Genomic DNA, 27747 nt, shown 5'->3' with positions numbered 1-27747 from the left:
CACCTCATTATTACACCGATATTGCATCAAAAAGCTAGCAGATGTTAGTTTGTTCGATTTCAACGCTAAGTTAACAGAATGTTTTGCTTCGCTTCTTCTCAATTTTGCAGCGAAACGAAATCGAAGAAGAAAAAACCAGAAACCGTGCTACTATGTGGACTTGCGCTAAAAAAACGTTAAGACATTTAAAATGAAATAACTAATCGAAAAATGAAGGCCAACACATTCATTAGAAGGACAATATCAATCATATGAAGCAGAAGTGTTATAAAGTGAAATTCCCCTTTAAATAGTGAGCATGGAGTGTGGTTCAAAATGGTAGCTGGTAGTACTATTTGCAGTGCACATATGAACTTTCATGGTAATGAAGACCCAATTTCCCCGTAGGAGTACTTTGTAATTAATGGAATACTGGTTCGTGCCTATCACTAAAGTGTCAAATTTTCATTTTATTTTTAGAAAAAATATTTCTAATTAAAAACAACCAGATTTCAATATCAAAACTTGATGCAGTTTCTTAATATTTGTACTTCTGCTTGTTCTTCTCCCTGCCAGTTGCTTGCTGCCAGCTATTGCAGTCAATAGCACCAAGCATCCTTATTTGATATGTTGTGCTTCACTTTGGGGGCTTATTCCGCTCTTACAGCTTGTTTCCAGCCCAAACCACTGCAAAGAAAGACAACTTTTTTTTTTTTTTTTTTCAGTGACATGTCCTTCTGATGTCTACGATGGCGATCGTGACCACAACATTAATTTTGCCTTTTTGTTTAGCTATTTCCGTGGATAAAATCACATTTATTATTATTATTTTCTGTTAAAAACATTTAATTCATATTCAAGGAGATAGCCAACTACTACAAGTTAGATGACGTGTAGCCGTTTACTAATACGATCGCATGTCAGCCTGGAAAATAACCCATTAAACCAGAGAAATTGCTGAGTTGACTTAGAATCTTTATCGCCACAGATTGTAGCAAGGCTGGCAGCGTCGGCATAGCAACGGACGCTGTAACAAAAAGTATGTCACAAATAACAGCTGTTTTGGAATTTCATTACATCACCCGGATCATTTTTGCAGCCCAGATTAAATTTGTGGTGACAGCACTACAATCTTTGCTATCCGATTGTATTTGATAAATAAGGATCTGCTGAGAGAAGAGAAACGACTCATGGGCAAAATTAAAAACAATATTACTGGACACTTATTACAAACAAATATTCTAAGTGAAGCTAACACTAGATGATATTATAGACTGTGCTCAAACCTATCTGGGCTGCGTTTCCCAGAGTCTCCTTAGCGCTACGTGCATCGTAAGGTATCCCTTAAGCTCTTCCTTTAGCTCTCGAGTTGTTTCTCAGCGTCTCCTTAGCTAAGGTATACCTTAATTAAGGTATACCTTTAAAAGGGTGGTCTGAGGCACTCGTAAGCTGTCCCTTAGCGATGCGCTCCGCGGTTTCAGCCTTATTATGCCAACATTTTGCTTTTCAAATCGACAGTTGTACTACAGTGCGCATCTAGTAGCACATCGGCATGCGAAAATGAGTTTATTTACTTTACGAAAAGTAATTATCCAATCAACGTGTCTGTGCATAGCACGTCGTGAGAATGTTGTCGTTTTACCTGTCTATCCCCATCATGATGGTAATTAAGTATAGGGCCTATCCATGATAATAATCCAATTTGTGAAAAGAAAAAAAAAAGTTTTTTTAAATTTATACGTAGTGGCGCTAACTTAGGATATGGCTTTTCTGACTGCATACCCTGTAGAAATTAGTTCGTTTGTGTGTGAGTCAATGATCACACTGACTTGGAACAAACCGCCGGTTTATTATGAATATAAAACCTGTGTGTGCAAAAACAATGTTGAGTGAGTCTACTTGCATGACCGAACTAGAGCACGTTGATTGGCCTAGCCATAAACACACATACAGGTACAGTGGCTCATAATGGACAAACATAGCCAAATGATCTACATCCCCTTCCTTTAGCTCACACCTCCTATATAAAACAAAATAGCACTGGGTAAATATCAACATTTCGGAACATTTTTCTTACCATGTTGTTTTACAATTTTCGGTAAACAACCCAATAATGATATTCTTGGTTAAACTTAAGATTATCCAACAGCAAATTAAGGTGGACGAACAAATCACTTTAACAGGTAGACCTATTCATAAGGCACCCTGTATATAATTCATCATGATCATTTTCCACAGACGCGCTTTTGCCTTTCATCTACGATCATTTTTGCATTGCAGAGAAAAGTTTGCAGGAATCAGTGCAGTGCAGTGATATGCTGCTACAGTTGCCTATATATTGTGTGACAAAAACAAATTAACATTAGACCTTTGTTTCAATAAGAACAAAATAATTCACCCATATGTAGCCTATATCCTTTCCCCTGGGCTTCCACGAAGTCCCAGACTATGGCTTATATGTCCCGATTGACGCTTTTTATTTTATCCATTGTAGCCTATATGTACGTATTTATTGAAACTATCACAAGATCTCGTCTTAACGGACTCTTAAAGAGATTAGCAGATAATCTCTAGTAGGCATAGCTTCCTCTTCTGAAATATTAGATTGATGTAAAATGATTATGACAACACGTGTAATATTAAAACGTCATTCACAAGCCTTTACAAGTGAGACAATCGATTCGCTTGGCATCGATTGATAAACTTTTCAGCACCACAGTGAAGGCCAGCTCCAATTTACGATGTACCTTTAAGTTGTCCCTTAAGAGTTGCCTTAAGGTATAGTCTGGGAAACACTCGTAAAAAAGCGGTTTCCCTTAAGAAGGTATACCTTAAGAACCTTTGTAAAACGTTAAGGTACATCGAAACTCAGAAACGCAGCCCTGAGTATTGTAAGTTTCACAGTCAAACCACGAAGTTCCATGAATAACCATTTATAAACGTAAATCTGACTCACAAAATACACACAGAAATGTTATGGGTAGCCTTGTCCTTAAAATAAGAGCAGCGGTCCTTTGACTGCAAGTCGCTGTTCTAGGTCCACAAGTCCCATGGTCGAAATGTGAACAGTCAGCTATAGATTTGACTGCACACATCTACTATCAAATTTGCCTCTGCTGGGACTCTGAGATCCCTTCTCTCAATCACAGGGGCAAGTATTAGTCGCAACCTATTTCAAGGTTCCATAAATAGTTTAGGAAATATTTTCAACTGTAAATAAGATTAAACTTTTTAAAAGATCATTTGGAAATCTACACTCGTGAAGTGCACTTTTTTGCGTTAGACCACAAACCCCTGAATACTCAAATGTTTAGGGTTTATACTGGAGTCAAATATGTATCTAAATGTATTTTTGATTTTTGAGTACTGGTGAGACTTGAAAATACCTGAGAAAGAAACAAGTTACTAGCCAAAATGTATAGACCACAAGAAAGAAACTGTATTTGGAATGCTGGTGGAAAAACAAATCACACACACACACGAACGCGCACACACACACACACACACACACAAGAAGATCTGGAGGCATAAGAATCTGTTAACATTTTTTTTTACCTAAATATTAAAACATACCTTTCGGCCTAGATTTTAAGTAAGGGCGCATTCATTATAGTTCTATTATACATTTAGTTTTACTCAGATTTTATTGATTTGTCTACGTGTTAAGGCTGTCAAAAGTACCATGAAATTGAGTTTGAATATTAGCTTTTGTAATTAGTTAGCATTAAAATATATTCGAATATCATTTGCTTATAATTCACAAAAATAAGCTGCTTATTGTCGGGCGCAATATGCACGTGACGCTCCCTCTAAACTGGCCTGCGCGTTATTTTCCACAAGCGGGCAGTAGAATAGAGGACATTACATTACATTACAGGCATTTAGCAGACGCTCTTATCCAGAGCGACTTACACAACTTTTTACATAGCACATGTAAACATCGGTGAACTTTCATACTAGGTTACTACATCTGGGCCTCATTTATAAAACATATTTTAGATCAACTGTGTGGCGCGTATGTAGAAAATCACGTCAAAGTAGTGTTTATAAAATTTCAACCATGACTCGATTTGACGGCGCTGAAGTTGGCTCCCGATTCGCAGCTCCCGATTCGAAATTTCCGGTCCACCTTAAATCGGTTGCGTTATATGATTGGATGGTTTCGCGGTTTGCAAAGGCTATAATTTGCTTCTAAAAGTGAGATACGGCCCAAGTGAGAAATTGAACAAAGGTGGTGATTTGAAATTAGTTTTATTATTATTTTTTATTTTGTTACGTTCACTTCACTAAGACGATGCTTTCTGTAATATTGAAATATCAGACACCCAAGTGTCACACATTGAGTTTCCTCCTCAAAATCTAATCGTCTCAACGTTACGTGTGTATGAGATAACAGGAAATAATGTACATGGTGAAATGGTGCGGATGAAATATCACTGCACCATATGCAAATAAAACTCCAAACTGTCTATATAAACAAATAGTAATAAAATCCTATTGAAAAATTGACATATTAGATAAATATGAAAGTGTGGATAAGAATTTCTCCCCAAATGTAAAAGTTCATAAAATTCTGACACTTGTTCCTGGCAGATGGGGTCTTGGTCTACATCCTACCCCATAATAATAATAAAACTAATTTCAAATCACCACCTTTGTTCCATTTCTCACTTGAGCCGTATCTCACTTTTAGAAGCAAATTATAGCCTTTGCAAACCGCAAAACCATCCGATCATATAACGCAACCGATTTAAGGTGGACCGGAAATTTCGAATCGGGAGCTGCGAATCGGGAGCCAACTTCAGCGTCGTCTCGATTTGACCGTGGAAAGGGTTGTGGCTCTGTCAGGTCTTCACTTGACGTATGCACGCAAGTTTATTTGATAAATGAGCCCCCTGCAGTTTCTATAGCCTAATGTGCAAATAAATAAAGCACTTCTCGGGGATGTAATTTGCCACAACTCGGCATTTATTAATCACAATAATAGGGAAATGATTGTTTATAGGAAATCCTTGTTTATTTCATAACACAAAAACTATTCAAACAGCTAATATCTGTAGATATATACTTACTCTGTTTAGTTTGTTTAACTTCTTTCATCATCCAATTTTATCAATATCTTCAGAACAGAAAGCTGCCATGGGAACATTATTTAGCCTAAATTGTTAGCTGACCAGTAGCGTTAGCACAGGAAATGAACTTTGCGTGCATGAACATGATTCGCCGCATGAAATTAAAGCCTGTATATTTATGTTAATTACAAAACACGAGATCCAAAACTAATATTCAAATGCTCAAATTTGGGTTTGAACTTAAAAAAAAAAAAGTTTTTGAATAGTTTTCGAACTTCAAATATTTTTTGACAGCCCTACTACTTGTTCTCATCATATTTACTGTGAAGCACTATTTATTGAAAACTTGGACTATATACATAAAGCTTACATTGAACACCCCCACCAAGGAAAAAAGAACAAATTTTGAAACACCATCATTATAAAAAGTTTGTGTCCCCAAACTGCCAGTCCTTGGTTTTCAGGAGCTGGTATTAAAACGGCAGGACAGTGCTGTAATTTTTCAGATGAAATCAGAGCTATCTCTACACTGTCTCTGTATCTTTATGTAGAAATACAGCAAATAAAATAGCATAAACAGGACAAAGCAATATTAACACAACTGGAGACAGAAAACAAATTAATTGTAAATATTAAAAATAATGGATTGTAGGTTACACACAGTTCAATGACAGAATGTTTTAAGGAGGCATTCTGAAGAGGACACAGGCTGGGCAGTCCTGCTGTCTTCAGGTGAACCATTCTACCTGAAAATTCTATCTATTAATTTAAATTATTGTCAGAAGGTAAAACCTGAGCATAACCCTGCTAGCATTACAGCCTGGATCACGAGGGACCTTGGAATCTCATACCCAGGATACGCTCAGTGATCCCAGCATTTTGGAGTGGACCTGAATCCTAGAAGCCTCCACCCCCATCGCCGTGCAGTGTCATAAATTACCCAGAAGGCCAGAGTGGAATGGCGACTGACACGGCACTCTTGAGTAGCTATGGTACGGTACAATACCTGTGACCCACACCATGATGAGCATCTCAGTACAGCTGAAGCGTGTGGTCTTGACCCGAAAGATCTGGGTGGGGTAGTCTGTGACGGTCATGTTGGGCAGGGTGTTGATCCCCTCAAAGCGGTCCGAGGCATTGAACACCAGGAGGCAGAGGAAGATTATGAAGGATGCGGCGTGGGCTACAAACTTCATGAAGGGGCTCCGCAGGACCTTTCCCAACTTGGGGGGGGGATGGCAGGACAGATGGAGGGGGGGGGGACATGAAGGGACAGCAGGTTTAGTCATCTTCACATAAATCATTGTTTCATCTCATATGCAAAAAATTTGTTAGAACTCTTCCCTTTTATGAAATGCAATAATGTATTTTAATCCATGAACCTGATATTCTAACTCATAAATGCACATGCTGTATGAGTATAATAACTACTAAGACCGACTGGGGTCAAAGGCAGATTTCACTTGGAAAACCTGCAGGAATGGTATTCAGAGAACAGGACAGTGTTTTTCTGTAAGAACTGTCTTCCTGTTTCTAAAGGGGGCAAAGTATTTCTAGTCATAAAAAGCTCTTGCACCAGTACCTGTCCCCAAGCACAAATGTGAAAAAAGCTTTTAGTGTTAAACCAAAATAATAGACCTGAAAGTACAAAAGGCTACCAGCAATGTCACTTATACTAGACCACATCAATACATACACCCAATACCCAGGACAGACTGACCTAAGGCTCATTTGGGGCCTGTGAATGAAGAGTGAACAACAAAATCAATTTACTTCCAATTGAAGCATTTAGCAGAGGGTCCGAGACACCTTTCTTTTCTGAAATCCTGTCATGGTTCTGTATTTTCTGTTTCTGTTTTTCCATGTTGGGCCGCCAGATGGCGGCACTTCTGTTTTGTGTCCTGCTCGTTCCCCTGTTAATTGTATTATTGTTTTCCATTATTGTCTCGTTATTCTATCATTGTTCCCACCTGTGTCTTGTTATCCCCTCCTATTCTGGTTTGATTGTTCTTTGAGTTCACCTGTGTCTTGTTACCCCTGTCTATTTAAATTCTTTGTCCCCTTGACTCAGGTGCTGGTTCCTTGTGTTTGTTTCCAACTTTTGCTTGTTCCTGACCTGTATGTATTGTCTTGCGTTTCTTTTATGTGTATGCCTGTGTGTTCCACATGCCTGTACCCTGCCTGCCTGTGTTCTGTTCTGTGTTTTTTTGTTCTTAAGAATTTTTTGAGTTTGTTGTTTTGCCTTTCGTGGCCTTATCTGTTCCCTGTTTGTGTTTGCCTTTTTTGTTGTTGTAGTAAAGTCCTTATTTGTATCTATCCTTTTGAGTTTCGTGTGTTTTTCATTCTGCACCTGGGTCCTAACCCCCTGAACCGCGACAAATCCATGTATACACCTGGGTAATTTACTGAAGTAATTCAGGTTACACAGCTCTGCTCAAGGGTACAACAGCAGTGCCTCACCTGGGAATTGAACCTGTACACATGGTCCCTTTCAGAAACTGAATATACTGAAAATATATTGAAATAGAACATATTAAGATGTTGAAATGCAAACACATAATCTGTTTAGTCCTACTTTTGGATGTTGCAATAATAAACTGCTTTGAAATATATATAAATTGTATTTACAAATGAACAAATAAACAGACTTCAACTGATACAAAATGCTGCTGCCAGAGTTTTAACCAGATTAAAGAAACATGATCATATCACCCCTGTACTACAAACCCTGCACTGGCTCCCTGTATCTTTTAGAATAGATTTTAAAATTCTCTTATCGTTTTTTAAATCACTTAATGGTATTGCACCTCCCTATTTAGCAGATATGCTTTTAAATTGTGCCCGGCAGATCCCTGAGGTCCTCTGGTACTGGCCTTCTGACTGTTTCAAGGGTTGGGGCCAAGAGAAGTGAGGGGGCATTCAGTTTCTGTGGCCCTAGCCTTTGGAACAGATTGCTGGAGGGACTGCGGGGTTCTGCATCTGTGGACACTTTCAAAAAGAATCTCAAGACTTACCTTTTTAGCATTGCTTTTAGTTAGGGCATCCATATTCTTTTGTAATCATTTTAATCTTAAATCATTTTATTAATTTTTTTATCTTATATTTTATGAACTTTTATGTATAACCTGATTTTTAAGTTCTTCATTTTCATTTTTTTGTTCAGCACATTGTGTTGCAAATTTGTATGAAATGTGCTCTATAAATAAAGGCTGATTGATATTTATTAATATGTCTATGTATTTACAGTATATTGCAGTATATTCCTTTGTGTATGGGGAGAAAGACTAGAGCCTATATTCATAATGTATCTCAGTCTACGAGGTGCTGATATAGGATGAGTTTTCCCTGGTCCAAATCTTAAGTTTGTTTATTATGAGCTAAAAGGCAAAAAAGGTGATTTATGTTTTTGAGAGAGGTTTTCTCACAAGAAATCCTCACAAAAGGTGCTGCAAACACTGGAGAGTGTTTTATAAGCTGGTTGTAAGACCAAAGTTTTATTATCACTCAAAATAAGCTAGGGTAAGGTAGCTATGAATTATTCATGAACCTTACAAAGCCATCCTACAAAAACATACTCGTGCAAGGAGCAGAGGTTGTGATGGTATAGCACTTCCTATACAGGTTGCAAGGGTCATTCCAGTTCCATATTGGTTTGTTCTTCATCTATCCTCTCTTGCAAAACAACAGTTCCCTTGCTACATGTCATAAATTTCATCACAAAATATCTCACTTGAGGGAAGAAAGCAAAAGAAGAGAATGTGTTAATCCCTTAAAACCCATTTAAAACTTTAGGGCTTTTTGTAAGAATCCCCTTCTCTTAAATAAACCCCAATATCTCCAAAACTATATACAGTGCAGATATGGTTCAAAGCTTCAAAGGGCACATCTGTACCAAAATGACCAAATCCTATCATTCTATGGGAGTGTCACTCAGTAAACATAGGGGACATATTTATTCTGAAAACCATCAAAGGAATCCAGAAATCTTAGTGATAAAATATAAAATTGAATCAAACGATTTACAGTAATATAGTGCCCCTTATTACTACTGCAATGTCTTTTATGCAAAGCATTTGCTGATAAACAAACAAACCTCCAAGAAAGCATGCACTAAGCTTCCATTCTTGCAATGCGAAAACGCAAAGTGAAAGTAAGTCAGTACGCAGTAGAATAGCTTAGCCGTAGTTTCAGCTAGAAGGAAGCCGTAAGCTATGTTCAAAAGCTATATAAGTACTTGAAAAACTCTACACTGTATGATTATTGCAACTAGTATGGGGTTTCCAAGCAGGGGCAAAAGTCATGATGGATAGATCTTAGAGGGAATTTAGTAGTAGTAGCTTGGTTTTAGGTAATTTACTCGGAACTGGAATGTCCAGTTGAGATCATTTTTTCACTGTTTGTAAGGTAAGATATTGCTTTTTTAGGAAAACTGCACTTTCGATGTCTGACATTCAATTTATGTTCATAGAAATACTCGTTTTCAAATGCTCAAGAAAACGCTTTCAGTTCACTGGAAATCACGCATAATGAATAATGCTAGCCTGTATACAAAGAGCAGGTTGATTGCTTAGAGGATCAGAGGGGGATTTAGCAATATCAGTGTCATCACTGTAGTATTAGCAGTTATTTGACTTGTTGCAGGCAGTTATTACATTATAAAATACCATAGTAATCAACCTAGTGTGTCAATTTCAGCCCTCCTAAAGACTATTATTAGACACCTGAGTCTAATTGGGGTTAAAAAAAATTAAGGTGGAACCGAATAAAGCCTGGGACTCACCCTGCTGCAGGGAGCGAACCAATAGCCAACAGCCAGCAGGGGCAGCCCAAGGGCCACAACCAGCACCACTAGGCACTTCACTGCTATGAACTGTTCCCTCAGCCCCGATAGATTCTCATACCAGATTGTGAGGAGCTGCTGCTGGCAGTTTGGATGGGCCACAAACTGTAGAAAGAAAGAACAACAACAACAACAACAACAACAACAGCAATAATAACTAGAAAGATTACAATTCCTGAAGGAATTGTGTGGGCTTGCTTCAAATTCCAACTGGCACTGTCCTCAAGCCTCAATGCATTTCAATGAGGGCGCATAGCTCAGAAGAAGCACAAAACCGTCCAGACCCACGGCGCACCATAGCGTTACATATACAGCCAGGGATCAGCAAGTAGCGATTATGTTCCAGGGATGAGTCATATCCTAAAAGTGTCATGAGTAAAACCTGGCTAACTATATAGCTAGCTAGCTATGGCATGTCCTCACCTCTGTAACGTTATTTGTTGTCCTCCGTGTGTCTAAGCATCTGTATCGGTGGTTGTACCGTCCGTGTGTCCATACATCTGTATCGGTGGTTGTAGCTGTGTGTCATTAGCTCCTACTCATGCGTGCAGGATAGTATCCATATGCGGGTTGTAGCTGTGTGTCCGTAGCTCCTACTCCTGCGTGCAGGATAGCATCCGTACACGCTAACTAGGTTAACTAAAGTAGGCAAAACGCTAACATGTTAGGGTTACGGATAGCTAAAGTAACGTTAGGCGATAAAGCTGTGCTTAAAAATCTCGTGCCGTTGAAAGTGCGTCCTACTAAACGTCCGTGAGTGAGTGACCACCTGCGCATGCGTCCTACTAAAGCGTTGCACTAAACATCCATGTGCGACCCTCTATGGACCACAAAAAAGTTGAATATTTCAAAAAGTTTTGAATATTTCAAAAATCTGAATACAAGCAAAAATGTTTGGAACTAGCCGGTCATTTTGGTGAAAAAAGTTTGAATGTACTGCAAAAACTGTAGGACTAGTTAGAGCTAGAAAGATCCGCAGAAAGTGCAGATAATACATATGAAAGAAAACAAGAGTGGGCTTGCTGGAAGCAAGCATAGCCCACTAATGATAATAATAATAATAATAATAACAAAAACTTTCATTTATTAAAGCACTTTTCTCAATGGTCAAAAGTGCTTTAATCAAGGGGAAACAGAGAAGAGAAAGGAAGAGCAGGAGGAGGAGGAGGACCGCACACATTAAACAGTAGCAGCACACCCGGCGTTTCAGCTATCGCCATGCTTTCTGCCATCTCTGATCTCTGACTGGCCTTGGCATTGAGGTTCATGGTGACCATTTGCATTTTAATAGGGTCCTGTGTGCACAACACAGGGCGGAGCAAGGTGTACGCACGTTAAAGGGCCTGATCAAAGGCGGGACATCACATGCTTGCCACCTGCCCCTGTAACAGGAAACCACTCCCTCACTCGTGAGACAGAAGCGTCCAATCAAACCATGCAGACCTGACCCTGACAGAGCATTCTGGGACCTGTGAGGAGTGGGTGGGGTTGGTGGGGCAGGTTTGTGTAAGTAGTGTATGGATTGAAAACCATGGCTATATTTCTGCTCTCACAACCAGGCACCTTGTTGATTGTCATTACTGAGTCAGGGTCAAACTGGTTGGTGGGGTGGGGGTGGGGTTTGGCATCCTCAAGTGCGCACAGTGAACTGGATCAAACTGACAGGTTTGAAAAAAAACTCCATTGAGCATAAGGGATGTGGCAGTTACAGCTGACCCACAACAGTAATGGCTTATCTTCCATGTAAGGAAAATGGGAATAAAATAAAAAAACATAACCAAACTAATTAGGTCTCCTGTAGCAGCTAAGCACAATCCTCTAGCAGGGAGGCCGCTGGATAAATAGATATTCAAATTTTTTATGTTGTGTGTCAGAGTTAATAGATGACAACTGTTTTGAGACCAAAACAAGTTGGACCTGAACCACTGTGCAGTGGGTGAATACTTCCAAGTTGCAGCAATGGGAAGTAGTCCAACTGTTCTGATTTCTCCAATATGACATGAACGGCATTATTCCTGCGCCATATTAACACAAATATTATACATATTCATAGAGGAACATGACCAAGCACACTGGGGCATTGGAAATATTCCTGTCATAAGAAAGTAGAGAAGACAGACAGCAAAAGGTGACCATCTGGTAAGTCCATAGAATGTTGCGACTCCTGGGAGAACAGGCAGCTGGAATAAAGGGGAAAGGCAGCACCGCAGGGGAGAGGAGTAACTGACCTTCTTGACCTCGTACTTAATGGCCAGTTTGACACGACTGAGGAGGGTGCGGTGGCATTGCCCTTCCTCCAGCTCCTTGCTGATGTCACCATTCAAAATAGCGTCCACCTCCTCTGTATCCCGGCACAGGTCCAGCACGCCCACCACAAAGTCCTTGCACTGCATAGACAGCTTGCGATATTCATTCTGGATGGGGTGATATTGGGGGGGGGGGGGGGGGGTGTGGTTACAAAACTAAATTGTTTACAACTGGTGAAACCCAAAAGCCTCTTCTTAAATATGTATGCTGCTTACACAGCAGAAATAAGAGTATGTACACACACACACACACACACACACAGTACATGCCAAAAGTATTAGGCCACCACTGGTTTAAAAAAAAAAAAAAAAAACTTCTGGTAGAGTAGAATTCAGTTAATTTATCAGTATTTATTGAATAAAAAACCAAAGTACAAACATTTTTTTAACATTACTGCCCATCAGCAGGACCCTTGTAAGTGTGGAAATCTTAAGGTTCTTTACAATTTCTAGTTTCTAGCCACAATGGCTTCTATGGCTCCAATCTCTAGCATTAGGGATGAGCGAGTACACCATTATCTGTATCTGTATCTATATCTGTTCAACCAACAAAATTATCTGTATCCATATCCATACTCGGAATGGGCGGGGCTTAAACCGGAAGTGGACGGGGCATAACCGGAAGTTGGTATTTTAACCTCTTAGCGCAAAGCCCCTAGTGGTCGGCACACCGGCGTGCCGAGATTACTGAACTCAGACATTCAGTGCTACTTCAACCAAAGTATGAGTTAAAAACAGAAACGCTTTGTTTTAGTTTCATTAGTAGACCATACATGACAACTATGCCGAATACGGAGTTTCGCCGCGCCACCATTGTCACTCTGGTCATTCATTTAACACGCACCCCCTCCCTGCAGTCTCATCTGCAACTAACCCCCCCACCCATGACATAATGGACAATATCTGTCTGAGCATTCATAAAAATATTCTTTCACCACGCAAAAATCGTATTCCATCATTGCAACAAGATAAACCCGACAAAAGCCCTAAGATATGCCAATACAGCAGTGAAAACGCTGCTCACTGAATAACGAAATAAACGAGACAAAGTTTTAAAAAATGATACCATGTCATTCTACAGTCAATATCTGGGAATAAATACAAAACCTTACCATTGGTTTTACGCATACCGCATGTGATGCTTGGGTACCTTCCAAAATAGCCGGCGTGCCGACCACTAGGGGCTTTGCGCTAAGAGGTTAAAATACCAACTTCCGGTTATGCCCCATCCACTTCCGGTTTAAGCCCCGCCCATTCCGAGTACGGATACGGATACAGATAATTTTGTTGGTTGAACAGATACAGATACAGATAATGGTGTACTCGCTCATCCCTAGTAAATAGAATGCTACATGCAAAAAGTGCAGTTTTTCTATAAAAAAAGCAACTTCTTACCTTACAAGCAGCAAAAAAAATATCTCAATTAGCCATTCCAGTGCTGAGTAAATGACCAAAAAACCAAGCGACTACTACCCTCTCTAAGATCTACCTATTGTGACGTTTGCCCCTGCTTAGAAACCCCATACACGTTACATTATTCACACAGAGTCAAGTTCTACAAGCTCAGTTACATAGTTTTCGAACATAGCTCACAGCTTCCCTCTAGCCGAAACTACAGCTTAGCTATTCAACTGTGTACTGACTTACTTTCACATAGCACAAAAGTGGAAGCTTAGCACACACTTTCTTGGAGCTTTGTTTGTTTTATGCAAATGATTTGCATGAAAGACACTGCAGTACTGATAAAGGGCACTATATTATTGTAAATCGTTTATGATTTGATTTTATATTTTTGTCATTTTCCTCCTTGTGAGCTCTCACTCTGTTGTGATCAGGAGGTTTACTGCTGACAACAGTCTGGCAGCTGATTGCAGGTCTGAGCACTCAGCAAGGTAAAACTAAGTGGTTTGATTGTTTCTATGGGAATTTAGTTTGTGTATTAATTAACCATTATGAACACAGCTCTTCAGACCATACCTTGGACTAACTATCACTCCCAATCTGGGATCATTTTTTAAATCCCCCTCTTTCAAGCTACACATGTACCTTATTGTACTTTGCATCATTATCTTGATATTGTAGCTTGCTGTGCCTCCTAGTTTGACCTAGCATAGGTTAGGTCAGAGTAATGTTTACTGTGTAAACTTGACTTAATGTGTTCATGGCTATGAATAACTGTTACAAAATGAGTATTGTACCTTATCAGACCTGTGTTTTGTAGTTGTTCCAATGACCTTTGGTATGCACTTATTGTATGTTGCTTTGGATAAAAGCATCTGGCAAATGAATGTAATGTTAAGTAGCATAGAAGCTCTCCAAAAGGACAGCATTTGACTGAAATACTTAGGCTTAGTCAAAAAGAGAAAATGGGTAAATAAAGAATATTTTTTTGTGGGGTTTCAGAGGGTACCACCCTCAATGGAAATGGCATCTGGAAGTGGAATATAGCTGGAAAAAAAATTTACACAATATTCGAATTTAGAGATGTTTGGGACATTTGGGCCCACCTTTGGGAAAACTCATGTAAAATTTTACTGCTTTGTTCAACCCACTTCAAACTTTTTTCCTGGTGTAGTATACATCCTGGGATATGATTGGAAAAATACATCTGGTTTCATCCAGGATCAGAAGTACATATATTCACTACAGAATAAAGAAAATACAAAATTATTTTTTAATTTGTTTGTTGTTATTCAGAATAAATATTCCCTGTATATTTACAGCATGAGACTCCCATAGGATCAGGGGATTTGATCATTTTGGGACAAATGTCCTCTCTATTTCAATGTCTGTACTGTATTGTATATAATTTGAGATAATGGGGTTTATTTCAGACAGGGGGATCCTTACAATAAGCCCTGGATTTTAAGTGATGTTTAAGGGGTTAAAGCTCTTGAAAGTTGAAAACATTAACAATAAAGCTGCACAGAAAATTGCACAATAACATTTAAAAGTGTATAAATCAAACACATTAAAGGCACTGCATTAAGGCATTCAGCTACTCCAATGTTAACTTAAAATATCAGGTGAAGCAGGGGAGTACTTTCTTGAGGAGTGGATCTTCTATAGCAGATTCCTGTTTCTCAGAAGCTCTTCATGGAATTATGCACAGGTGTGATCAACGTTAACTCTTGTGATGACCAGTGTTTTAAGAGTTGCCAGTCCTATGTGGTTTCTCTTCTCCATCAAGGTATTGTTCATTATAGAGAAGATCTGTTCCACAAGGGCATTTGTGGCAGGTAGACTAACAGATGCAACCAATGTTTTGGAATGGAGTTCCATTTTTCTGGAAATGGGTTAACATCTCCATCCAGCGTCCATCTGCTGGTGTGTATTGCACAACCTTCTCGCCCGTGTACTTCTTCACAGTGGTTGTTTCATGCAATAGATACGCTTTGTTGATATCACTTTGTCAGCGCCTCGATGTCACATACTGAACTGTGCCTTCAATGTCATCGCACAGAGGCACACTGGTCAGCAGTGTCCACGAAAAGACCTGTAGTTCAGTGAATGTTGCTCCCCATTCACTCAGGTAGGACATGGAGCAATCATGAAAGGCAATGCAGTCGTTGAAGGCTGTCATCTGATTGTGCTGGAACCACATCCATACTTCACACAACGTCCTGCAGAAACTGCATAATTGCAGTGGGGACATTCTCCTGGGATGTGAAATAAGATTGCAGTGCTGGGTATATCTTCAGTACCCACTTGACTGCAGGTATCAGGGAGAGCCATCAGGTGTTGCTGTTTGCCAGAAGACTGACATACTGAAGTTTGACAAAGTCACAGAATCCCTTCAGCAGTGAACATATGAGAAAGCATGCAGACATTGATGACAAAGCTCTCAATGTTGCAGGGGAGTATGTCAGCTGCTATAGCATTGTGCGTAGTGTGTTCTGCACACATGAGCATGATGTATGCACACTTTTACCCCCTCGGTGGCCTTGAAGTACTAAATCACTATGGGGATGAGTTTCACCACTTTGTGGTTAGAGGCATCAACTGCAACCAAAACACAATTGACATCCATAGTTTCAGCTTTAAACATATCCATAGCGTGAGGTGCTATCACATTGCTAATAAGCGCCTCGGTTTTTTAAGGGCCCACGAGAAAAATTCATCATAGAGGTTATTAATTAAACCAGTTGGATTGAAAGCTCTGGTTATGTTTCACAGTATGGTGAGCAAATGTCCTTTCCTTTGCAGCTCATCTTAGATCATTATCTCTGGGGTTTCCAGCATTGAAGAAGCTAGCAGCTGAACTACTTTCTGTCTCTAGCTGCCATTTGTGATTGCCATCTTCAGATGGTCATTAATGTCCGATTTTCCACCGTGAGCTAACAAAAACTTAGATTTGCAACGATTGCAGAACACCTCACTTGTATTACCATTGACATTGTGGATAAATTAGTTGGTTTTTTGGAGCTCTTTATTTAAGGGGCTCTTTCTCTTCAGCATGGCTAGTATTTGGAGGGGGAGTAGCTAACTAGCATCTAAATTATTACAACAATGACGCAGCTCAACGTGGTAGCTATAATTTATTGATTGGCACTCCTACAAACAAATCAATATTTAATTCCCATGTGTGGTTGAAATTGTTTGTTTTCTGATTGGATTGTAGGGCCCTGTTTCACAAAATATGATTACTGAATTAGCAGGATAACTGCACTGAGTAAAGAGCTGTTGTGTTTTACTCAGCAGTTATCTAGCTAACTCAGTAATCCTGATTTGTGAAATACCCCTAGAACCACAGAGACAGAACGTAGGGACCAAATGTAGGAAATGTCTTAAGCTCAGAACACCATAAATCATATTTTCTACTAGCATCCAAACTGGGACACTTTGTGGACATTTGTTGAAAACCTTGACATCTAGATATTTTGCAGATATTTGTCAGGACAGGGGACACCCTGGCTTGAATTCTGGACTGTCTCAGTCAACTGTGAACCTTCACCAATAATGCTCAGCACATTTGTATTGGTGGCTAACAAACAGCCCAGGCTCTCAGTATGGAATGGAAATGGCATGGAAAATTGTTATTCTAATTTCCTGTGTGCTGATATGTGCTAGATGAACATAAAATTTCCCTTCCTGGAGATCCTGGAGTGATCATAAATAGTAACATATGTAAAAATGTTGTCCCTTCCCCATGCAACACAATGTTACATAATCTAGAGTACAGAAAAACATACAAGTATGAATGATTACATGTTTAGGTAGGTGTGCGACAATGTTTTTGGATTATTTTTCAATGTGATCAATCAATATTTCATCTTAAACCCTTTCTCGAACATGCCAAATCTGCCCAATCCTTGCCCATTTAGGGGGTACCTTATTTAAAGCTTTATAACTCCAGATATGAGCATCTTAGATTTGTTTATATTCATAATTTAGGAAGAAATAATGTGCCATAAAGGCAATTGTCTAGGCACAAAAGCAAAAATGAATTTGCTTTTTAGTTTACAATGAAATACTGAGATTCCACAACAGGTTAAACTATACATGTCCTGGATCAAAAACTCCTTGATGACAATTCCATAAATTCTAAGGGTAGATATGTAGAACTACTAAAGATTTATGAAGCAAAAACTAAGCAGTGTACCCAGTGTCTCCTACTCTATCCAAAATGTCTAAATTATGCATTGCTGTAACTCACAACATAATCATGTATTCCACAACAAATAAACTGTTTTGACTCAAGAAACTCACTGTTGTATCATTTTCATGTGGGAATTACAAGCTTTCCATCAGTACAGGGGTCTAAAACATAGAGGGGCCTGAAACAAATCCAAAATCTCTCCAAAAATGAACAAAATTTATTTTTGTCAATTATAAAGCATATAAATGAGCCCCTTATGAAGGTTGAAGATGAAACATTGATATCAGATTAAAAAATAATGCAAAATCATCGTCACACAATGTGGTACAGTACCTAATTGAGTAATCATTAACTTTAGTATGTTTTTTTGTACTTGACAGTAGGCTTATGTAATATTTTCTTGTATGGGGATGCAACGACATTAAAACAATATTCAACTGTCTACCATGTTTTGGCGATGTTCCAGCTTTCACATCATATCAGGTGCATGAAAACACAAACACTACTGTACTACCAGTGAACGCTTACCTTACATTGTGAAATATCCTCATTATAAAATACTACTAACCTATTTAAAGACATTCAATTTCAAAAATAATGTATATAACCAAAATATTTTTAGCAGTAATACTTACATAGCGATGAAGAAATTATATCTGTGTTCAGTAGATAGAGACAGATAATCAATGCTGTCGTACTCCTGTTCTGACTTAGACCTAGCTGACATTTTCTGGATTAGGCTATCAGCAAACATATGGCTTAGCTATGCTCAGAAGTCCTCAATTATAATAATAATGTTTTACAACAAAAGACAAAACTGATCGATAACGTTTTGCCGGGTGCTGTGTCTTTTACTGCTACTACAGAGTGAATGCATAAGGTGGCGATGATGATTCACAACTCTCCCAAACTTTCGGTTACGCAGGTTTATAAAACGGTATTCCAAGTAAAATTAGTCATGTTATACATCGTTAGAAAGCTTATACTGTCACCTATTGGATAGATGAATTGTCAATCAAGCCAGATTGTACTACAAAGGGCGACAACACCATAAAAAGCAGTATTACACGCATTTCACAAACGGACTGTCCAAGACAATATATTCCATATTTAGTCACAGATATTGACAGTAGAATGACATGGTATAATTTTAGAAAAAATTGTCTTGTTTATTCAGCGAGCAGCGTTTTCACTGCTGTATTTGCATATCTTAAGGATATTGTTGGGTTTATCTTGTTGCTATGACGGAATATGATTTTTTAGTGGTGAAAGAATATTTTTATGAATGCCCAGATACACTATTGTCCAGTGTGTCATGGGTGGGGGGTGTAGTTGCAGATGAGACTGCATGGAGGGGTTGCTTGTTAAATGAACAACCGGCATGACAATGGTGGAGCTGCGAAGCTCCATATTTGGCATAGTTGTCGTATATCGTCTACTAATGAAAGTACAACACGGAGTTTCTGTTTTCTGGTTGCAGAAGCAATGAATGTCTGAGTTGAGCAATCTAGGCATGCTGGCGTGCCGACCACTACTGGGATCGCGCAAAGTGTTTAAACCATGAACACCTATGTCTTTCTGCAGCTCTCTGATGCACATGTATCGCATCCATGCAATAATTCCAAATATGACCCAGCGCCTAAACTTCACTATCAGGTTAACAATAACTGCTATTATTAATTTGTCAGGCAAGGTATGTTTTCTTGCTTTTAGTTCAAGAAGGGTGGTTTGGAGACCTGACTGGTCAAGGTTAGACTTGATAATCTTATCCCCTTCTGATTGAATTTGATCTGTGTGTGTCATCCAGTTCAAACTCATGTTCTGTAAAGGCATCAACTATTTCAATTTCTGTTTCATATGTCCCAGAGATGAGATTGTACAGTGCAACATCAGAATCAAAACCCCTAGCGTCTCAAACAGAAGGCAGCTGCCACACTGTCTACATCCCTCTGAAGATGGCATTCTAATGTTAAAGGAACCTCAAACGGCAATGAGTTTGGGATGCACATTTAAGGCAAGAAGACATCACAGAAAAGTAACGTGATTACTGGCTAGTTCATGGAAAGCTCAGAGTCTTAAACATTGCATACATTATTCCAGTGTATTAAATAATTTAAACATATTTCTAAATATGACCACAACAAATCATCAGGTTTGATGTATGTTCACACTTGTAAATGAGCTCCTCCATTGCAACTGCAACTGTCACTTTGCTGTTTTCAGCCAGCATTATTTCAATGGAAGTGAGAAGCCTGAGGTAATCTCAAAGACCCATGAGATATCCTACCTAGCAAAGGACACATCTGTTAATGCCTTCAAAATTGTCCGATTGAAGGCATGCTTTTTTGCTAACTTTATAATGAGACTCAATGTCTTCCTGCCTTCAAATGCTGCCTGCAAAAGATGCAGCCTGGATGTAGTTTGACATCTGGGTATTTTCTGAATACTACTTGATTCAGACTATACCTTCACATACTAAAAACATTCATATACTAGTTTGATGTCCTAAATTTTGGATGCAGAAAAAGTCACCCCCGTCCTCAAGTCCACCCACTCACCTATTTTATTTGTTTTTATTTTTGTATCTCCCTTTTTTGATAGCTGTCGCTGTTGAGGAAAAGTCGTTTCACGGTTGACTCCAGTTTTTGAACGAGCCCAGGCAGCTAGTCGTTCTCTCTCTGGGAGGGTATTTAGTACCAGTGGCAACACTGTGTCATGCCGGCAAGCATCACTCAAGCCAGAAACTAGATAGACTTGAGATCCTGGCTTAAAACTTGTAAGAGCAGCTGAGCATCCAGAGAACAAGTTTGCCTTACACAAGAGTCTGAACACATGCACACCAACATAAAAGGGAATACAATTAGTTTGTGCTTAAAGAAGCCTTTTTATGTTAATATGCCCTTTGTTTTGTGTGTGCCTTGTGCTTATACAGTGTGCACTATTTCTGTCTGTGTATTCTACAAACCTAACTCAATATATTGGGTTTATTGAAAAAAAAAAAGTTGTGTACCAGGGAGAATTTTTGTTGACTTTTTAATGCTATGTCATCAACAGGGTTTTTCCTGGCTCAAAATGAGGCAGAGGCACATTAAGCATGGGGTGTGGGGGTCCTCCCGCAGGAAATTTTGAGTGTCAAACATTTAGCCTAATTTCCTGCATTCTTGTGAATTTTTATGCACCAATTTGTGCCTTTTCAGCATCAATTTATGGTAGAAATGTCTTTATGTAAAGGAATACACAAAATAGGGGGATTCATTTTATGTTCTAAATATTGAGGGGGACGCATCCCCTACGTCTCCCCAAAATCTACGCTTGTGTGCACACGTGCATGTGTACCATGCCTTCAACTGTCTCAAGCAAACACTTTTTACAAGCAACATATTTTAGGAGTTCTAATAATTATAATTGAAGAAAATGACTATTATCACGTTAAAGCATATTTTATTAAAATAAATAAAGGTGCCCTGCTCAACATTAAATACAACATAAAAGCTCATGTGTTAATTTACCGTTAACAAACAACAAAGTTGTTTAGAATCAAATCAAATATAACAAGTTATCGTTTTGTTTTCATTTACAGTTCACAGGGGCCTTTTTGTGGTTGTGCACTAATTTCAGACCAGACGAATTTACCGCATCTCGTCAGTAACATGAATTTTTACTTTTTATACAATGGCTTGGCTGAATACTCGATTCTGATTGGTCCAAAGGGTGGGTATTATTTCTCAGAAAAGGGACACCTCGGGCCTTTTAACAGATCTAAAATCAATGCGCTACAAAATCCAGCATTCAGCAGTTAAAACTACAACATTATTCTTTCGCTTTTGAATTGTTGTTACATCCCCCCCTTTTCAATGTACAATTTCACAATTGATGGCAACATTGTATCACATTGCTAGTTACTGGGTTAATTTAGGAATGCCAACCATCCAGCAAAATACATAACCGTCCCTTATTTTGACAGTAGAATAGGCGTTCCATATTTAAGTCATGGCTACGGGACGCATTTTTGTAAACGATTGCGTTTGTAGTAACCGCTGTTTTGTATACAATTTAATAGTTAGTTAGCTAGCTAGCTAGCCGGGATAGCAAGCATGCCGTGAGACCATTCTGACCTAAAACCCAGAATTTTAATATTGGTGACAATAACAAGTGACAAGGTGACAAGTGACAGTGAACTTTGTGATGTTCCGTGTAAGGACCCACACGCAGACCAGGGAAATCCAAAAAACGTTGTCTTTATTCAGTCCGAAGTTCGAAGCCAGGTGATCAGAGAGAGTGCGGTACCGAATCGAGTTTCCAAAAGAATAGTAAAAAGGCAGGCAAAAAGTCAAAAACCAGGAGATCAGAAATAGCGAAGGTACAAAGGGGCAGGCAAAAGAGAAGTCAAAGAAAAGCGAAGGTCGAACCAGAAGCAAACAAAACCAAAAGGGGCAGGCAAACTCGTCGGGCAAAGGGGTGTCGCAGGAATCTCAATAAACAAAGGCTTACAAATAATCGGCACAATGAATATGATCAACGTTCTGACATAGAACGGGTGGAAAAGACTGACATTTATACACTGGGGAAGATAACAATCAAGGAGGGGTTAAGTGAGTGAGGGAGGAGTAACAAACAACATCCAGGTGAAGAACATTAGGAAAACTAATTCAATGACAGGGGACTGACAAAACGCGGACTGGAATCACATAGACAACAATGATAACAGACGGCCTGGGTGAAGCAGGTAAACACGTGCAGAGAGAGAGAGGTGCAGTTAGAGCAAGAGACAGGTGCAGGCAATTGCAGAACTCAGCGTTAGAGCAGGCTAGAAAGAAAAGGGGCGGAGCTACAGCGCAGCATGGAAAAGGGGAGACTGGTTAATGTATTAGTATAGTGATCTAAACTATCAAAAACCCAAAACTAGTGTGTGTTAGTTCATTAGTAATATTCACATGTTAGTATATTAGTGAGGTTAGTACTTTACAATCTATAAATTAGTAGGGATTAGTAGAAATTAGTAAAACTAGAAATAAGCAGGAAGTAAGGCGAGGCTGGAAAGAAGGGGGGAAACCACGAAAACCCGGAACCACCCGAATAGTGAAATCACACAAGTACAGGGGAGTGAAGCAGCTCAGGGAACACAGACACAGAGACAGTACTGGGGAGACAAGTGACCGGAAATACAGACTACAACAGAACTTATCATAAAGCTAGCTGGCATTAAAACCCGGTTTCAGAGGGTCTTGGAGAAACGCTATGTCTACACCGCGAGACCGCAACATTTTAAAAAGCAAGACAGAGCTAGGGAGATTATTTGATTGAGTTATGGTTTCATGCAGTTTTCTTAAATAATGTAATGACAAAAATGACCAAAATTGGTGCTAATTGTATTGTATAAAACGAGAAAGAACTAGTTTTCTCGATGGAATCGTTGTTTTCATATAATAAACGTGTTTTTCATGAAGACACCCGTCAGAGTTTTGTCGAAATTTGGCACGAAATTTGACGGAGACGGCCGCCTCATAATTCTCTATGCAGAAAAAACCCTGATCAAGCCAATGTGCGACCATTTATTTTCATTTGACAGTCATGCATTAGTTTTCTATATTGCATTTGGTGTGACTTGTTTTCAAAGTATTTTTGAAATTTGGAACAATATTTAGCGCAAGCATACTGTAGGTTTGTCTGAGCACTGTTATTGTTTTATTGAGTCAGCTTTTATTGACTTTTGAAAATCTGATTGCACTAAGTATATGATTCTAATTGAAAATCACTCTGTTACGCTATTTCAGAGAATGCATTAATATCAAGATATATGTTGTATATCAGCAAAAAGCTTAAAAATATAGAGACATTATCTTTTAGCCATATTACCTAGCCCTACATGTAGCAGGGCAGTCAGAAAGCAATTTACAAAGATGTAACAAGAACTAATTTTCTACAGCAATACAGAGCAGATAAACATAGCAGAACGATGTACATAGAACCTTCACAGTTTGCTGAAGGCAAGTAAATGGGGGAAAAAATATACATTCGAGGGGGAAATTGATCTTTCTGTAGTGTATTTCCTTATCAGGTAGCGTTCTGTTGTATAAACATGACAATACTGCCAGGGTCTAACGGTATCCTGTACTAATCCTGCTGAAAAATATCCTCTTGTCTGTGAGGTGTGGAGAGGGGACAAAATGTAATTTAACACATAGACAGGGGGTCAAGCAAACAAACATTCCCACCACCTCAGCCATGCTCATAATCTCATTATTAAATCCACAGTATGAAGTGTTCAAATGCTGTTCAAACCTCACACCTGATCTGATTAAATACCCCCCACACACTGTGTCGCCCATCTGCAGAAATAAAAAATTTTTTAAAGTATAAATAAATAATAATTAACAAAACTTGTATAAAGGCAGCATAATAAAAAAACACACAATGTATATTTGGTGTCCCACCTCCACTAATTCCATACAAGGTCTAAGTGAAAATCAAAGCTGTGGCTAAAACACCTATCACCAGTTCCAAAAACCAGTGGCAGTTACCTTATGGTAACAGACATCAGCAAGAGTGAGTATTAACATTTTTAATTGTTATGTAGTTAAACAACCAGAGAGAAGCAGTCTCTTTTTTATGGTTCTTTGTATTCTGGTGGTGACAATACACACACACACACACACACACACACACACACACACACACACACACGTGCATTTACATAAGCGCAAAGATACACATCCACACACACACACACAAAGACACAGAAAAACATGAACAATGACAAAAAAGCATACAGACACGACACACACACACACAAAACAAATTGAATTTTCCATGTTATACAATCAATCAAAAAGTCATGCTCTCTACAGAAAAACAAAAATGTGTGACAAAAATACTCAAACTCAAGAACAAAAGCAGTAAAAAACATTAACCTGATGTTCCAAGATGAGGGATAGAGGTGGACAGAGAGAAACAAAGAGAGCGATGGGGTTGAAGTATGTGTTTTCCTTACCTTGAACTCCTTCTCGATGTTGGCCAGCTTAGCGAGTTCGTTACTGAGCTCCAGGGCAGTGAGGACAGGGTCTTCACTAGACAGGGAGAGATAAGCGGGGCTGGCCAGGCCACGGTATGCGTTGATGCGAGAGCGTGAGTGGCTGAAGGAGTCGTCGTGCTGTTTTTCAGTGCAGTCGGTGCACTTGCAAAAGTAGTCATGTGGCCGCTCGATGCGCACTCCCTTGGTCAGTAGCATGTGCACCACCTCGTACTTCTGGCAGTGGGCGGCCAGGATGATGGGCGTGATGTCGGACGAGAAGCGTGTCCCGTCCTCGTCGTAGGAGTAGAAGTCGTCATCCTGCAGTTGGCCAGGGCTCTGGGTCAGGCGCTCACTGGCGGTGAAGGACGGGTGGTTGAGGATGGCCTCCACGATGCGCACATACCCTTTGCTGATGCCCAGCAGGAGAGCGTCACCAATGCGCGCCAGGTTGTCCTTCTTCAGGAGCAGCATTGTCACCTCCAGGTGCTCATTGCCCACCGCCAGCTGCAGTGCATTCTGGCCCATGTAGTCCACACAGTTGACATTGAGGGTGGGTGATTCTTCAAGCATCTTGCGCACTACAGGGATGTTTCCGTACTCTGCTGCGTCCAGAAAGCGCTCCTCCTCCGCCGTCAGGCTGGCAGCACGGTCATTGAACATGAATGCCGGGCCTCGCACTGCCTGCCGACGCCCTTTTTCCTGCAGCATGGTCAGCCTTCGCTGTGCCATATCTGGCGGTAACCTGGGAGACAGAGAGAAACATAGACAGAGACAAAGAGTGATTGCAGGGCTTTTTATGCCTTAAAATTGCTATCAAATTACAAATTTACATTGAAATTCCTATTAGAATTTGGCTTAAACTATATGAATCAGTAGTAATTCAACCAATGTCCCTATATGGCAAAGTGTAGGGCCACTTTCAAATAAAGATGTAGCAAAATGAGACAAACACCCAAGTGAAAACCTCCATGCACTGTAAGAACATTTTCATCAAAATTAACAACCCACCCCATCAGGAGCAGCACATTGATATAAAATCAATTAGAGTCAACCAAATGATAACCTACCTAGTGCTACCTGGCCCTAAAAAAACTGTACATCCTGGCAGACTACCTGACCTGGCTGAGAATCATCTTGAAGTACCGACTCTGTGAGCACAGCCTGAACAGCCTCTGAGATTAATGCAAACCAAAAATGATTTATTCACAGAGGTACAAGTTTATAAGAAACAAAACAAACTGCTACATTAGAACCAAACATGCTTACCATTACACAAGGATAACAAGCGCAGGCGAATTAAAGGGGTCATGCAGTCTTAATAACACGTCGGTCTAGACAGAACATAACGTTCAATAACTGATCCATATTTGTAGCGCTCTCACATACTATCGGTAACGTTAACCATTTTGATAGTTAGCTACCTAGCTTCATGAACCTAGCTAGTCTAGTCCAGAAAGGCTAAGAAAAACGTAATAAAAATTAGTTTAAAAAAGAAAACGAATTATAAACTAAATTTTATAACCATAGCGATACAACTATATCCTACTTTATATTATAAAATTATTAGGCTACATTTAAAATGCTTTGTAAATTAGCATACATCAGTTATTTTCAGATAACAATGCCCAACTGTCACAGCGCAATGATGGCTGTAGAAGCGGAAAACTTTGAGACATTGGTAGCGAAGTAGATCAAAAAGTTTTTGACAAACATATACGATATGGTAGAGGAGGCTTTCCTCCCTAGTTTTTTTTTTTAAATAACCGTCGTTGCGTTAAGTTTATGAAATGGGGACTGCTAATTTAAAACTACAACAGTGAACAGTAAATTAATGCTCTACCTCATTTAAAAAGGTGGATACATGGCGTTTAGGTGCGTTAAGCTCCACTACAGCCTTGATTACTGCTCTTTCTTGTTATCTCTTGATAAGATCATTTCGATTATTGAGATTATTTTAATAAATTTGGACAACCTAGTTTGAGCTTAAATAAGCAAAAAGATAAATATTAAAATGTCAATTTATGAATAGAATCATTTGTAGAATAGAACCCTTTCTGGGCATATATCTGTTTCAAGCCCCTTATACCTGAAATCTGCTGCTTACCTGTGTCAAAGGCAGGCCTAGATCTTTACAATGGGTTGGGGTAGAAGGTCTCCGCTTCTGTGATTAAAGTTTTTTTCCTCCCCCATCCCCATCTGGAGCGATCCAGATTCGTGACACTCGCGAATTTGGGAAGGCAGGTCTAATATGCCTTCCCGAATTTAGAGCCACTCCACGGTGATTGCAGCCAGAGGTGTGATGGCATGGTTCGACGCTGTGAGAACTCCCACAGAAGGTGCAAATATACTCGCGCCTTTAATCGCATTTTAATGAAACGCAACAGATGACACTTCCGAACCACGCGGTTTGGTGTTTTAAGAGCCATTGATTTCTCTGCCAATCCTCCTCTTCCAGCAGCTTTTCCAGCAAAAAACAGGTCAGAAATTTCGGAAATAGCCTACGCTGCCCGCGCTGCCAAACGGAAATATCAAATAAAATTATCGCTGATCTGACTCCTGTTTATATTTTTTCACTTGTAAAAATATAGGCTAAAAAAAAAAAAGATTTAAATGAAAGAATCACAATCGTACCGTTAAGGGCCAGACAAATGAACACATTTGGGGTCAATATTGCTGTGTTTAGGCTAGGGAGTCGGGACGGTGGAGATACCATGGTATATTTTTAAATTTATTGGGTTATATTATTTAGAATTTTTTACTTTTAGTAGCCTAGGCTAGGCTACTAAAAGTAAGCATATGCTTACTTAATGCGGACTTGTTCTCTCAATGCACCTTCTCAGAAAAGTTTGGATGATTGATTGAAATCATTGGGATTGGGATGGCAGGTATGCCATCCCGCCAAGTTACGCCTTGTTGGGATGGCAGGTATGCCATCCCGC

At 39.4% G+C, this 27747-nt stretch overlaps 1 protein-coding gene across 7 annotated transcripts in view; it reads right to left on the bottom strand.

The window, feature by feature from the left end:
- Positions 1–27061, bottom strand: part of LOC118232505 (short transient receptor potential channel 3-like) — a 73512-nt gene extending 46451 nt beyond the window's left edge. For 6 of the 7 annotated variants that reach the window (XM_035427551.1, XM_035427555.1, XM_035427553.1 and 3 more), the window contains exons 1-5: positions 26913–27061; positions 24788–25550; positions 12120–12305; positions 9832–9996; positions 6058–6274 (exon numbers count right to left, since the gene is read on the bottom strand). In XM_035427551.1, coding sequence (XP_035283442.1) covers positions 6058–6274; positions 9832–9996; positions 12120–12305; positions 24788–25537 — 1318 coding nt within the window. In that variant the 5' untranslated portion in view covers positions 25538–25550; positions 26913–27061. Of the gene's footprint in view, positions 1–6057; positions 6275–9831; positions 9997–12119; positions 12306–24787; positions 25551–26074; positions 26151–26912 lie in introns of those variants that run through there. The other variant, XM_035427552.1, reaches the window with a different exon arrangement.
- Positions 27062–27747: the final 686 nt, after the last annotated feature.

Source organism: Anguilla anguilla, chromosome 7 (assembly GCF_013347855.1).
Source record: "Anguilla anguilla isolate fAngAng1 chromosome 7, fAngAng1.pri, whole genome shotgun sequence".
NCBI classification, from domain to species: Eukaryota; Metazoa; Chordata; class Actinopteri; order Anguilliformes; family Anguillidae; genus Anguilla; species Anguilla anguilla.
Note: the sequence above shows the minus strand (reverse complement) of the source record. Positions and strands in the feature narration are given on the sequence as shown.